This window comes from Lutra lutra, chromosome 4 (assembly GCF_902655055.1).
Source record: "Lutra lutra chromosome 4, mLutLut1.2, whole genome shotgun sequence".
NCBI lineage: Eukaryota > Metazoa > Chordata > Mammalia > Carnivora > Mustelidae > Lutra > Lutra lutra.
This window is the reverse complement of record NC_062281.1, coordinates 146,315,473-146,327,964: the sequence shown is the minus strand read 5'-3', so window position 1 is coordinate 146,327,964 and position 12,492 is coordinate 146,315,473. Positions and strand designations below refer to the sequence as shown.

The window sequence follows — 12,492 nt, the reverse complement described above, 5'->3', positions numbered from 1 at the left end:
AATTCTAGAGTTCTTGATACTGTCACTGAGATTTATGTGACATATTCCAAGCTCTTACATGATATAATCTAGTAAGTAATGACCTAAGGATTACTTTATATTCTCTCCTTTATATATACCTCCCCCATCCCTTGCCCTTAAGAGGAGAGAGTATTTGTTACCTTGTATTTGTTCTAATGAATTTCCATTCTTGACTCCTTGTATTTCCTTATTGTTCATGTGGATCCTCTGTCCCCAAATTTGTTTTTGAGGTTATTCCTTTCTGACTCCAGTCTGCCCCTTTTCGTCCAACACTGTTGACTCATCTGAAAAATCTTGTGCTTCAGTTTTTGGATTGATGTAGATAAGATGAATTTGAGATAATACTGCCAGTTATAAAGGTAGGCTGCAGAAGGGTATCAACCATCCCCTATAGTCTCAGGAGAAGCAGACATTTTTGAGATCTTGTTTCAATATCAACTACAGAATGAAGGCACCATATTTAATCGGTTTTTAAGTGATTCATGTCATTGGTCAATAGATCAGGGACATATTAAAAATGATGCCTTTCTATAAGCTATATTACTACACAAAGAAAAAACTATTGAAAACACTTCCAAAAATCATTAATAGGTAGTTTTTTGGATAAACCTGGCCCAAAGTAATTGCAATAAATATTTTCAAAAGGATTTTTGCCTTAGTTTTTCATGTCAAAGTTACTTTAAATTAATTCTTAATTTCAATTAAAACAGCTAATTTTACCTTTTACATACATAAAGTTTATATAGGTGTTAAAAAATTAAACTTTTCATTCAGCTGGTAGATTAAAATCAAACACCAGCTCTCGGTGTCCTTTTTATGGTGATGTAAGATAATAGTTTACCAGTTTAAATGACCAAACTCATAAAATGACTGGCTTGTTTAATTTGAAACATGGGAATCCTTCACTAGTTGCTGAAAGTCATGAAGTTCATATTATCAGTATAACAAGACTCAAAGATTAAGCTACTGTGACTGGTAGCAGCTATCCCAGTATTTAATCGTTACAGACAAAAGTTTCATCAGGTAAAGTTACTCTATAATTTATCCTAAATCCCTGGTGGTGGTGGTGGTTTTTTTGTTTTTGTTTTTGTATTTTTGTTTGTAAGTGGAAAATAACTTAGAAACCTGTTTTAAGACTTCACAAACCAGTTATCCATATCTATCTATACCCATTCATTTATTTAATTTTGGGCTCTTTGGCCCGTACAATGTCAATTTTCATTTTTTAAAACAGCTAGATTTGGAACTACTTCTTGAATCAACTCAAGATTCTCTGCTTTTGTCAATAATAATTTTTAAAGTCTCACTCAGTAAAATTAGTGTAAACGTTCACATATTTAATAGTACCTTTAAAATAAGCATTACTACATTTAAAATGGTTCCAAAATGAATCTATAAATGGTAATATAAATTAAAAAATACAAACTTAAAGTAAATAAATTTAACATTAGCTATGGTATAAATAATAGTAAATGTATAGTGAGTCATTACTTTTGAGTCTTAAAAAAAGATAACAGCATATTACCAGAACATGAGAAACCATGGCCATGATTCTCAAACTTCAGTGATCTACATTTGATACTGTTTTGGCCACCACATTCTTCAATGAGTAGTAAATTAATGCTAGAATTTCCAGAATTAAGCCCCAAGTCCTGTTTTTCAATAAATCTTTTCACACTCAGTGTTGAATACATGGCTCTCTTCAAATGAGTAAGACAAGTACATTTATTTTAAAGATCCATTTTGCGCAGGCTCATCCGACTGAAGGAATCTCTGGGGAGAAAATGAAAGGATATAAGTATAAATAAGTTTTGCATATTTCATATTCTTTAAACTATGCTTTACAGACTTCTTTCTGCAGAGCTATCTCAAAGTTTTGCCATCAGAGTTACTAACTTTCAAGTTACATGTCCATCCTATACATTCTGCTTTATATATTCTGGTTTTACAGATTAAAATTTTATTACAGTAACCACTTTGCCAAGTGCATTGACCATTTACTCATTTGTCCAAATTAGATATTGTGATGAAACAGGAGCAAGGAATAAGGTGAGAGATTTCAGGAAAAGATTTGTGATTATTAAAAAGAAAAAGGCAAGTGCTGGTTATTTACAATTTTAAATCCTAAGAGTTAAGCAGTTCTCAAACTCCTCGGTGTTAGGTCCTTTTTACACTTAAAAATTGAGGACCTCAAGAAGCTTTTGAAAGTGGATTCTACATTGATACTCACCATACTAGAAATTATTAAGGAAATTTTAAATTATTATTTAATAAACCCATTACATGTCACTATAAATAGCACTGTTTTTAAAAACTTGTAAGAATTTTAGGAGAGTGGCATTCTTATTAAATGTCTAGCTCATAGCCTAAATTCTCATACCTGCTTCTGCATTCAATCTTTCACAATATTCATATTGCATGTAGTCTCTGGAAAACTCTTAAGAATGAGAGTGAAAAAAGTGAAAAACCTTTGGTAGAAACCTCACAGGGTTTCAGGGACACCCTTCCATGTGTTCCAAGGTCACACTTTGAGACCGACCATCTTAATAGCTTTTAAGCCTACTGCAAAATAATATTCCAAGTTATGTTAATCAGCAAAATTCAGATTCAATGAAAATGCTATTTTCTAAGTTCTCAAGAAATAACAGTGAAGAGGATAATGTTCTTCAATACCTCTTAATGTCTTTTTCTCTATTCTGAAACTGGTTTCTTTGAGTTTATCCTTCCTCCAATTAAGGTTAAACCCTGAGGCTTAGATCTCCAAGAAAAGTGAGGGCAGGTACAAAAAGATCATTTTTGAATCTCAAAGCTTGATTTTCTGGTTCCAGGGAAAATACCAGCCTTGAAAGCTAGACACTGTTCACCACACCAGCAGCCCCCCCACCAAAGTGTGTTCGTTAATTCCAAAAGAACAATATTAAGAAAAGCTTGGGGGACTGACCATAACATAGATCACAGAGGAAGGCAAAACTCAGGATTACAATGTTAAGAGAAAAACTCCTTTAGATTGGAATGGTACAATGTTTCCATGAAAATGGGCTGCAAATTTGAAGGAAGCAAAGACTAGCATTCCCAAAGGGCCTGATTATGTCAAGGACCCAGTACCCTCTTCCCAGGACCTTGGACCAGTGAGTTAAGAGGAGGTGGATAACAGCAACAAGGAGGCAAAAATTCCAAAAAGACTGAAGGGAAGCACAAAGTAGAGGGGACTGGCATTGCTTCCCACTGAGAATTTTAAGAGGAAATGTATCGGTTATAAGATGGTGGATGCAAATTATATTTTGCCAGAGACAAGATTTTTTAATTTAAATTTTAGTTAACATACAGTGCAAATTGGTTTCTAGAGCAGAATTCAGTGATTCATCACTTAAAATACCCAGTGATTATCGTAACAACTGCCATCTTTAATACCCATCCCCCACCCCCTCCATCAACCCTCGGTTTGTTCTCTATCCTTGAGAGAGACGAATTTAGAAAGGCCCCCGTCTCCGTCTGTTACTGTACAGCTACAACAATGCTCCATGTAGGGGACATGACCTACAGCAGGCCCTTAGCAGACCTTCTTTGAATGCATGTGTGATTTTTTTTTCTAAATCACTGAAGAACAGGGACTAATTTCCTGATGATCAAATAGCTCATTTCACTTTTGTAGCATGTTATACCATGCACATACATTCTATTTTCATATAAGCAACTTCAAAGGTCTCCCAGATATTAACTTATTAACAATGTAACAGCTTTACTGTTGTTAGTTCAAAGAAAAGGGTGGTAAAATATTCAGTGGTTATATGTATATTTGGATTTCAAAATGAAAAAAAAAGGGCAGTTAAAGTTTAACAGTTATCATGCCCTCTTCAGAATTCAGGTGCTAACTGTTTTAACACTGTCCTTGGAAATTCACATGCCTAAAATTTAATTTCTATAACAACCTCTTAAAGGTAAGTATTATTTTATTTCTCACAATTAGTGGAGAAAAATACTCAATGGGGCCACCTACTTTAACACAAATATAGAAGAACATACTGTAATACCATTTACTCTTAGGGCCAAGGAAAATGAGTATTTGGCTCTTGATACATTCTAGTAAATTCTGCCATATAAATAAAGTATAACAGGCCTAAAAGAACTAGTTTTCAGAGTCCAGACTATTGTGTCTTGGTTAGTATGCATATTTAACACAACTTTATTATTCTCAGATTACAGAAAGAACAGACTTCTATCTTGAAGGTTGATTCATAACAGGGTTATTCATAACAGGCTAGTTGAACTTCCTAAGTTTCAAGAGACAATATCTGAAACCATGTAATAAAATTTACACTAATTCATTATTATTGAACAATTCGAGCGGATTTCATTTTCCTGAAGATATCCAAAATAACAGGGGAAAATGAGCATACCTGTGGCAGGTGACAGGTAATACTGCCTTATATAACTGAGGGATCTTTCTGTTTATCAGAGGCTGTAAGGCCTCTTTAAGGCGATGATAGTTTCTCTCCAGTTCCCTTTGATACTCCTTTTGATCAGGCCCAATTAGGCTCTTATTTTTTCTTAAGGCATCCTCACACCTAGGAAAAACAGCGTGTTACCAAAAGATTTCTTCTGGCACAGTTTGAGAACTGGATGCTACTACACACATTCACCATGATGATGTCATTCAGTTTTTCACTGGAACATTAAATATCCACTCTTGCATTGGGGGTAAGGCAGGGGACAGAGATGAACTTGAGTTCTTTTACACTAACATTGACTTAACAGTCTTCATTTAACTAAAAATTATATATTTTTTAATGTTAAAACTTAAGTCATTTTCTCACATATCACCATCAGACTAAAAGCTCTTTTAAGGGATTTTACCCTACTCATTCATGTACCAACAATGACATCTGGCACAGTGGTCTGCTGATATTCGAATAAGCTGCTTAAATGAATAGTCCTTGATAAGAATCCTTTGTCCAATTTATTCAGATATTTAAGAAAAAGTACCTGGACCCTAACAGATCAAGTAGTAGGATGTTAAACAATGTACACATAGCTCGCTGTTTCAAACACTTAACGGAAAAAAAAAAAAAAAACTAAACCAATGTACACATATCACTAGTTAACAGAATTGCAGCTAAGTGATGTTCAGAGGAAAATGTATAGTCTTAATTTTTTTTTTTTAAAGCTAAAAGCGAAGAGCTTAGCAACTTAAAAAGAACAGAACAAACCTGAAGTCAAATCACAATCTTTACATACAGAAAACAATCTGCAAATTCTACTAAACATCTTAAGAACAGGCAATCCCAGTGTAACACAATTATTCTACAGTATGGGGTGGTGGTGGGGAAGTGTATTTCTGAGAAGAGTCTCCAACTCCTATTTCAAGGCTGGGATACCAAAACCTAGTGGAACTAAAAAGCAAAAAGTGTATTTTAATCTCCCCATAAACACAGTTGCAAAACTCCCAACAAGCAAGACAATAGCAAACTGTTCCACCAATGTCACACACAGCCCTTTGATAACACTCTAAAATTTGTCATGATGAAAATTCAGCATAACAAAAATAGATGGGAACTTCTTTAACCTAATTCAAAGCATCTATAAAAAACCTGAAGAAAACACTATCCTTGATGGTGAGCATTTTTTTTCCTTTTAAATCAGGAACAAGAAAGTGATGTCCTCTATCATACTGCTATTCAGAATAACATAGTACTGGAGCTTTGAAACATCACTGTAAAAAGGGGAAAAAATTCTACAGATAAATTATTAGAATTAACAAGTGAATCTGGCAATATCCTCGTGTAAAAATATAGAACTCAACTGCACTCTGTATACCAGCAAACAAAATATAATTCTAAAAGATATTAACAAAAGCATAAAAGTATGAATTGCCAAGGAATAAAATCAAGGTATGTAAAGCCTCTACAGAAAATCAAAATATTAAGAAAACAAAAGATCTAAGTGAGAACTAGGTCACATTTACAGACTGGAAGAGTCAAGTTCTAAAGAAGTTCCAACTCTCTGCCAACTTATCTACAGATTCAGGTTATTAGTTTTAGGGGGGTAGAGAGGTGGAGGGAATGATAAATTGATTCTATAATTTATATGAAAAGGAAAAGGGCCCAAAATAGTCCTTGAACAAAAGGTGAGAGAAACTGCTCTACTAGATATCAAAGCTGCAGTAATTAAGAGACCATGATATTGGCTCAAGAAGACAGGAGAATAATGGAAGATAAGATCGCAGAAACAGATGCATACCAACACGAGCACCTGATTTATAATATTTATTATACTTTATAATGATACCACAAAGCAGAAGAGAAAGGGCAAATTTTGAAATAAGTGGTGCTGTGTCAACTGGATATCCATATGGAAAAGAAATCTGACCTCAATTCACACCACAATTAATAAATGATATCCAGATAATTATCAATTATCAGTATGCACAAAAGTCAAAGTAATCCCCGTGAACCATACTCAAAACCCAACTGCAAGTGGATTTAAAAAAATAAAATAAGCCATTTTTGCCTTTTCCCCCTTTTGTTTAACCCATATTGAAATTTTAGAGATACCATTATATTGGGTTTTAGAAGTCAATATAGACTACTACTATGACGGGGGTGCCTGGGTGGCTCAGTCTGTTAAGGGTCTGCCTTCAGCTACGGTCATGATCCCTGAGTCCTCCTAGGATAGAGCCCTGCATCAGGCTCCTCGCTCCACAGAAAGTCTGCTTCTCCCTCTCCCTCTGTTCTCCCTGTTTGTGTGCGCTCTCTTTGTCAAATAAAATCTAAAAATAAAAATTACTACTACAACTTCACCCAAAAAGTAATCTAAGATACAAAAAGCAGTAGTCATAAAGAAAAGGCTGAATCCTTCCGCTACATTAAAGAGCTTCTTAAAAAAAAAGTGGTAAGCCCCAAATTCAGATATTTGTGATACTTACAAATAATAAAGTATATATCCAGATTATGTAAATACTCAAAAATCAGTAAGGAAAAGAATACATTAGGAAAGCAAAGGACCTGATATGTAACTTTAAGAGAGGAAGGCGAAATGGCTAACAAACACATGGCAAGATATTTGACCTCTTTGAAAAAGAGAAATGCAGGGGTGCCTGGGTGGCTCAGTGGGTTGAGCCTCTGCCTTCAGCTCGGGTCATGGTCTTGGGGTCCTGGGATCAAGCCCTGCATCGGGCCCTCTGCTCAGCAGGGAGCCTGCTCCCCACTCTCTCTGCCTACTTGTGATTTCTCTCTCCATCAAATAAATAAAATCTTTAAAAAAGTGAGAAATGCAAATTTAATCCATAATCCATAATCATACCCATCAAACTGGTAAAAGTTAAACTGTTAGAGAATACAAAGTAGCAGTAGTTATATAGCAAGATGAACTCTCAAATACCGGTAAGATTTAAATTTGTCTTAAACACTTTGTTTCTAAGTTCTTAAAAGTTTTTAATTTTAACTTCAGTATAGTTAACATATAGTTTTATACTGGTTTCAGGTGTACAATATAGTGATTCGACATAGTCTATACATTACTCAGTGCTGATCATGATAAATATACTCTTTAATCCTCCCCCCACTCTGGAAACCATCAGTTTGTTCTCTATAATTAAGAGTCTGTTTCTTGGTTTCCCTGTCTTCCTCCTTTTTTTCCCCTTTGCTTAATGGTTTCGTTTCTTAAATCCCACATATGAGTGAAATCATGTTTATTTGTCTTTTTCTGACCAACGTATTTCTCAGTGTTATACTCTCTAGCTCCATCCATGTTGTTGCAAATACCAAGATTTCATTTTTTTATGGCTGAGTAATATTCTGGTGTGTGTGTGTGTGTGTGTGTGTGTGTGTGTGTGTGTATAAACCACCTCTTCTTTATCTGTTTATCTATCTATGAGCATTTGGGCTGCTTCCATAATTTGGCTAATGTAAATAATACTGCAATAAACACAGAGGTACATGTATCCCTCTGAATTAGTGTTTTTGTGTGTGTTTTTTTTTTTGGGTAAATACCCAGTAGTGCAATTACTGCATCATAGGGTAGTTCTATTTTTAGCTTTCTGAAGAAACTCCATACTGTTTTCCATAATGGTTGCACCAGTTTGCATTCCCATCAGTAATGCACTAGAGTTCCTTTTTCTCCACATCATGGCAACTGGCTGGTGTTTCTTCTGTTGTTGATTTTAGCCATTCTGAGAGTTGTGAGGTATAGTTTTCATGTGCGTTTCCCTGATGGTGGTGATGATCATCTTTTCATGTGCCTGTCAGCCACCTGGATGTCTTCTTTGGAGAAATTCCTATTCATGTCTTCTGCCCATTTTTCAATTGGACTATTAGGGTTTTTTTTGGGTGTTGAGTTGTATCATTTCTTTACATATATTTTTTTTAATTTTTTAATTTATTTGACAGAGAGAGAGATCACAAGTAGGCAGAGAGGCAGGCAGAGAGAGGGAGGGGAGGAAGCAGGCTCCCTGTGGAGCAGAGAGCCCGAGGCGGGGCTTGATCCCAGGACCCTGGGATCATGACCTGAGCCCAAGGCAGAGGCTTTAACCTACTGAGCCACCCAGGCACCCCTCTTTACATATTTTGGATACTTACCCTTTATCAGATACATCATTTGCAAATATCTCCTCCCATTCCACAGGTTGCCTTTAGTTTTTGTTGTTTCCTTTGCTGGGCAGAAATGTTTAATTTTAATGTGGTCCCAATATATTTTTGTTTTTATTTACCTTGCTTTAGGAGACTTCTCTAGAAAAATGTTGCTAGGATTGATGTCAAAGAAATTACTGTCTGTACTCTCTTCTAGGATTTTAATGGTTTTGGGTCTCACATTTAGGTCTTTAATCCATTTTGAGTTTATTTTTGTGTGTGGTGAAAAACAGTGGTCCCATTTCACTCTTCTTCATGTAGCTGTTGGGTTTTCCCAACACCATTAGTTGAAGAGACTTCTTTCCATGGCATATTCTTTCCTCCTTCCTTAAGACTAACTGACCAGGGCGCCTGGGTGGCTCAGTGGGTTAAGCCGCTGCCTTCGGCTCAGGTCATGATCTCAGGGTCCTGGGATCGAGGCCCGCATCGGGCTCTCTGCTCAGCAGGAAGCCTGCTTCCCTTCCTCTCTCTCTGCCTGCCTCTCTGCCTACTTGTGATCTCTCTCTGTCAAATAAATAAATAAAATCTTAAAAAAAAAAAAAAAAGACTAACTGACCATATAATTGTGGGCTTATTTCTGGGTCTTCTATTCTGTTCCATTGATCTATGTGTTTACTTCTGTGCCAGTCCCATACTCTTCTGATTACTACCACATTGTAATATAACTTGAGTCTGGAATTGTGATACCTCCAGTTTTGTTTTTCTTTTTCAAGACGGTTTTGACTATTTGGGGTCCTTTGTGGTTCCATACAAATTTTAGGATTATTTGTTCTAGTTCTGTGAAAAATGCTGTTGGTGAGTTGGAAAAGTGAGCAACTCTTGATCTCAATGTCGTGAGGTGAAGGCACATGCTGGGTACAGAGATTACTTAAATATATAAAACTTTAAAAGAAACGTTGTGGGTATTTTGGTAGAGACTGCAATAAATCTGTAAAATGCTTTGGGTAGCTGTGTGTGTGTGTGTGTGTGTGTGTGTGTGTGCACGCGCGCACGCGCACTTCCAGGAGCATTTCCTCTTTCCATTCCTTTGTGTCAACTTCAATTTCTCTTATCAATGTTTAATAGTTTTCAGAGTACAGGTCTTTCACCTCTTTGGTTTATTCCTGGGTATTTTATTGTTTTTGGTGCAACTGTAAATGAGACTGCTTTCTTAATTTCTCTTTCTGCTGCTTCATTATTAATGTATAAAAATATAAGAGATTTTTGTACATTGATTCTGCACCCTGAAACTTCATTGAATTCATCTATCAGTTCTAGTAGTTTTTTGGATATATTAGGATTTTCTATATATAGTATCATGTCATCTGCAAATAGTGCAAGTTTTACTCCTTCCTTACCAATTTATTATGTTGTTATGTTCGTTCCCTCTAGACCTACCTTGTTGAGGGTTTTTATCAAGAATGGATATTGTACTTTGTCAAATACTTTTTCTGCATCTATTGAAATGATCCTATGGTTTTTATCCTCTCTTATCAATGTGATGTATCATGTTGCTTGATTTCAGAATACTGAACCACCATTGCATTCCAGGAATAAATTCCACCTGATTGTGGCAAATGATTTTTTAAAACATATTGTTGGCTTCAGTTTACTAGTATTTTGCTGAGGGTTTTTGCATCTATGTTCATTAGATATTAGCCTGTGGTTCTTTTTGTGGTGTTTATTTGGGTTTAGTAACAGGGTAATGCCAGCCTCATAGAATGATTTCAGAAGTTCTCCTTCCTCTTCTATTTTTTGGAATAGTTTGAGAAGAACAGATATTCCTTAAACGTTTGGTAGAATTCACTTGTGAAGCCATCCGGTCCTGGACTTTTGTCTATTGGGAGTTTCTTTACTATGGATTCAATTTTATTGCTGGTAATCACTGTGCTCAAATTTTCTATTTCTTCCTGCTTCAGTTTTGGTAGGTTGTTATGTTTCTAGGAATTGATCCATTTCTTCCAAGGTTTTCAAATTTGTTGACACATAATTTTTCATATTTTCCTGTAATTGTTTATATTTCTGTGGTATTGGTTGTTACTTGTCCTCTTTCATTTATGATTTTGCTTATTTGACTCCACTCTTTTTTCTTCTTGCTGCATCTGTGTGAAAATTTATCAATTCGGATCTTTTCAAAGGACCAGCCTGGTTTTATTGATCTATTGTTTGAGTTTCCATATCATTTATCTCTGCTCTAATCTTTATTATTTCCTTCCTTTCTGCTGGTTGGGGGTTTTATTTATTCTTTTTCCAGCTCCTTTATGTATAATGGCTCACACACCTTGGGGAAAAACATTGCATTATCTGGCTGAAGTTAAACCTATGAACCAACACTACTTTTAGGTTTATTAACTCCTGGAAAATCTCTTGTCAATTCAGAAACAGAGGGATATTTGAGTAGTACTCTTTGTAACTAAAAACAAAAACACAGGAAACCGCCAAATATCCACTAACAGAAAAATTAATAAATCAGGGCATATTCATACAACATAAGATATAAAAATAGATTGAAGAAACATTATAGGTATATCTCACAAACACTGAAAAGAGCAAGTCACAGAATTATATTCACTATCCATTTATATAAACATGCAAAATGAAGTAGTGTATCAAAGAATACTCATTTATAATAAAACAATAAAGACAATAAAGTAAGTAATATGAAATGATATATGAAATGATATTATTTCTAACCCTGATAAAGCTGTTCAGTGACTGACTTGATAAGAGAAACCACAACAAGGAGTCAAAGACCGGGTTCCAAAGCCACGTCATTAGGTGACCATCATGTCATTTCCTGAATGGTACACAAGGCTCTCTTACGGTCCAGTCTAGGTTGACTTACCCCGTATCCGACTGCTTGTCTTTAAAGAGTTACAAAACTTTAGAGTTCCAGCTTCATTAAACTATTCACCTTTCTTAGAACAGTCTCTAAACTTTGCGCGTGATGTGTTTTTTTCTTTTCTATTAAGTAGACCCTTCTCCACGTTTCTGCCTGAAAAACTAATACTCATCCTTCAAGGTCCGTATCAAATGTCGAATTCTCTGGGAAACCTTCCCGGGCATCCCCCTGTAAAATTAATCATTCCCTCTACTGTCAAGCTTACATTACAGTGTTGGTAAAGCAGAAATCAGTCTCAAGTTGATAAATGACTGTTTGTTTCCTATTGTTTCAAAATTTAATATTTACCAAACACTATGTGCCAAGTATTATCTGTGCAGAAGAGAGTTAACTGCAGGCCTGAGACTGGTATCCTTCAAAGGACTATTTGCAAGGTTGGTCCTTGGTTAGCAGCTGGGAGTTGGGATTTCGGGAGGTAATCGTTTCCAGAAGGTAAGAGTGGCTCACTGTGCCTACACTATTTATACAAACATTATGGCTTCTGCTGAACACCTGCTTTCAGAATTCTGGTTATCTGCCAGGGAGAAGGTGCCCACGGGAATAGCCCCCAACAACAATCTGGGCACGGAGTCCCTAGTGAGCTTCTGGGTCGACATTTCACACATGCTACCCCAGCTCATGGATGGAGGAGTCAGGGGCTCCTGTGTGAATCCCAAGAGAGGATTTCAGAGCCTACACCTGGAGCCCCCCAGGCTTCCAGCACAGTGCCTTTTCCCTGTGAGTATTTTACTTTGTCCCTTTCCATAGAAATCAATCACAGCTGTGACTACAGCTATACGCAGACTCCTAGGAGTCCTCCTACAGCATTAAAACTGGGGGTGTCCTGGGGACCCTGAGACACCCATGTATTATTTCATCTAACTCGCACAACCTCCCTCTGGGGAGGAGATTATTACGATCATCCTTATTTAATAGATTAGAAAATGAAGGATCACAGAGATTAAGTGACCTGAAATAGGACACACA

General features: G+C 36.1%; 1 protein-coding gene across 1 annotated transcript in view; it reads right to left on the bottom strand.

Annotated features, from left to right (window-relative positions):
• Positions 1 to 1,340: 1,340 nt before the first annotated feature.
• DOCK7 (dedicator of cytokinesis 7) overlaps positions 1,341 to 12,492 on the bottom strand; it is a 221,984-nt gene continuing 210,832 nt past the window's right edge. Inside the window, 2 exon segments of the mRNA XM_047723748.1 lie at positions 1,341 to 1,794; positions 4,419 to 4,586. Of these exon segments, the coding sequence (XP_047579704.1) occupies positions 1,752 to 1,794; positions 4,419 to 4,586 (211 nt within the window). The 3' untranslated portion in view covers positions 1,341 to 1,751.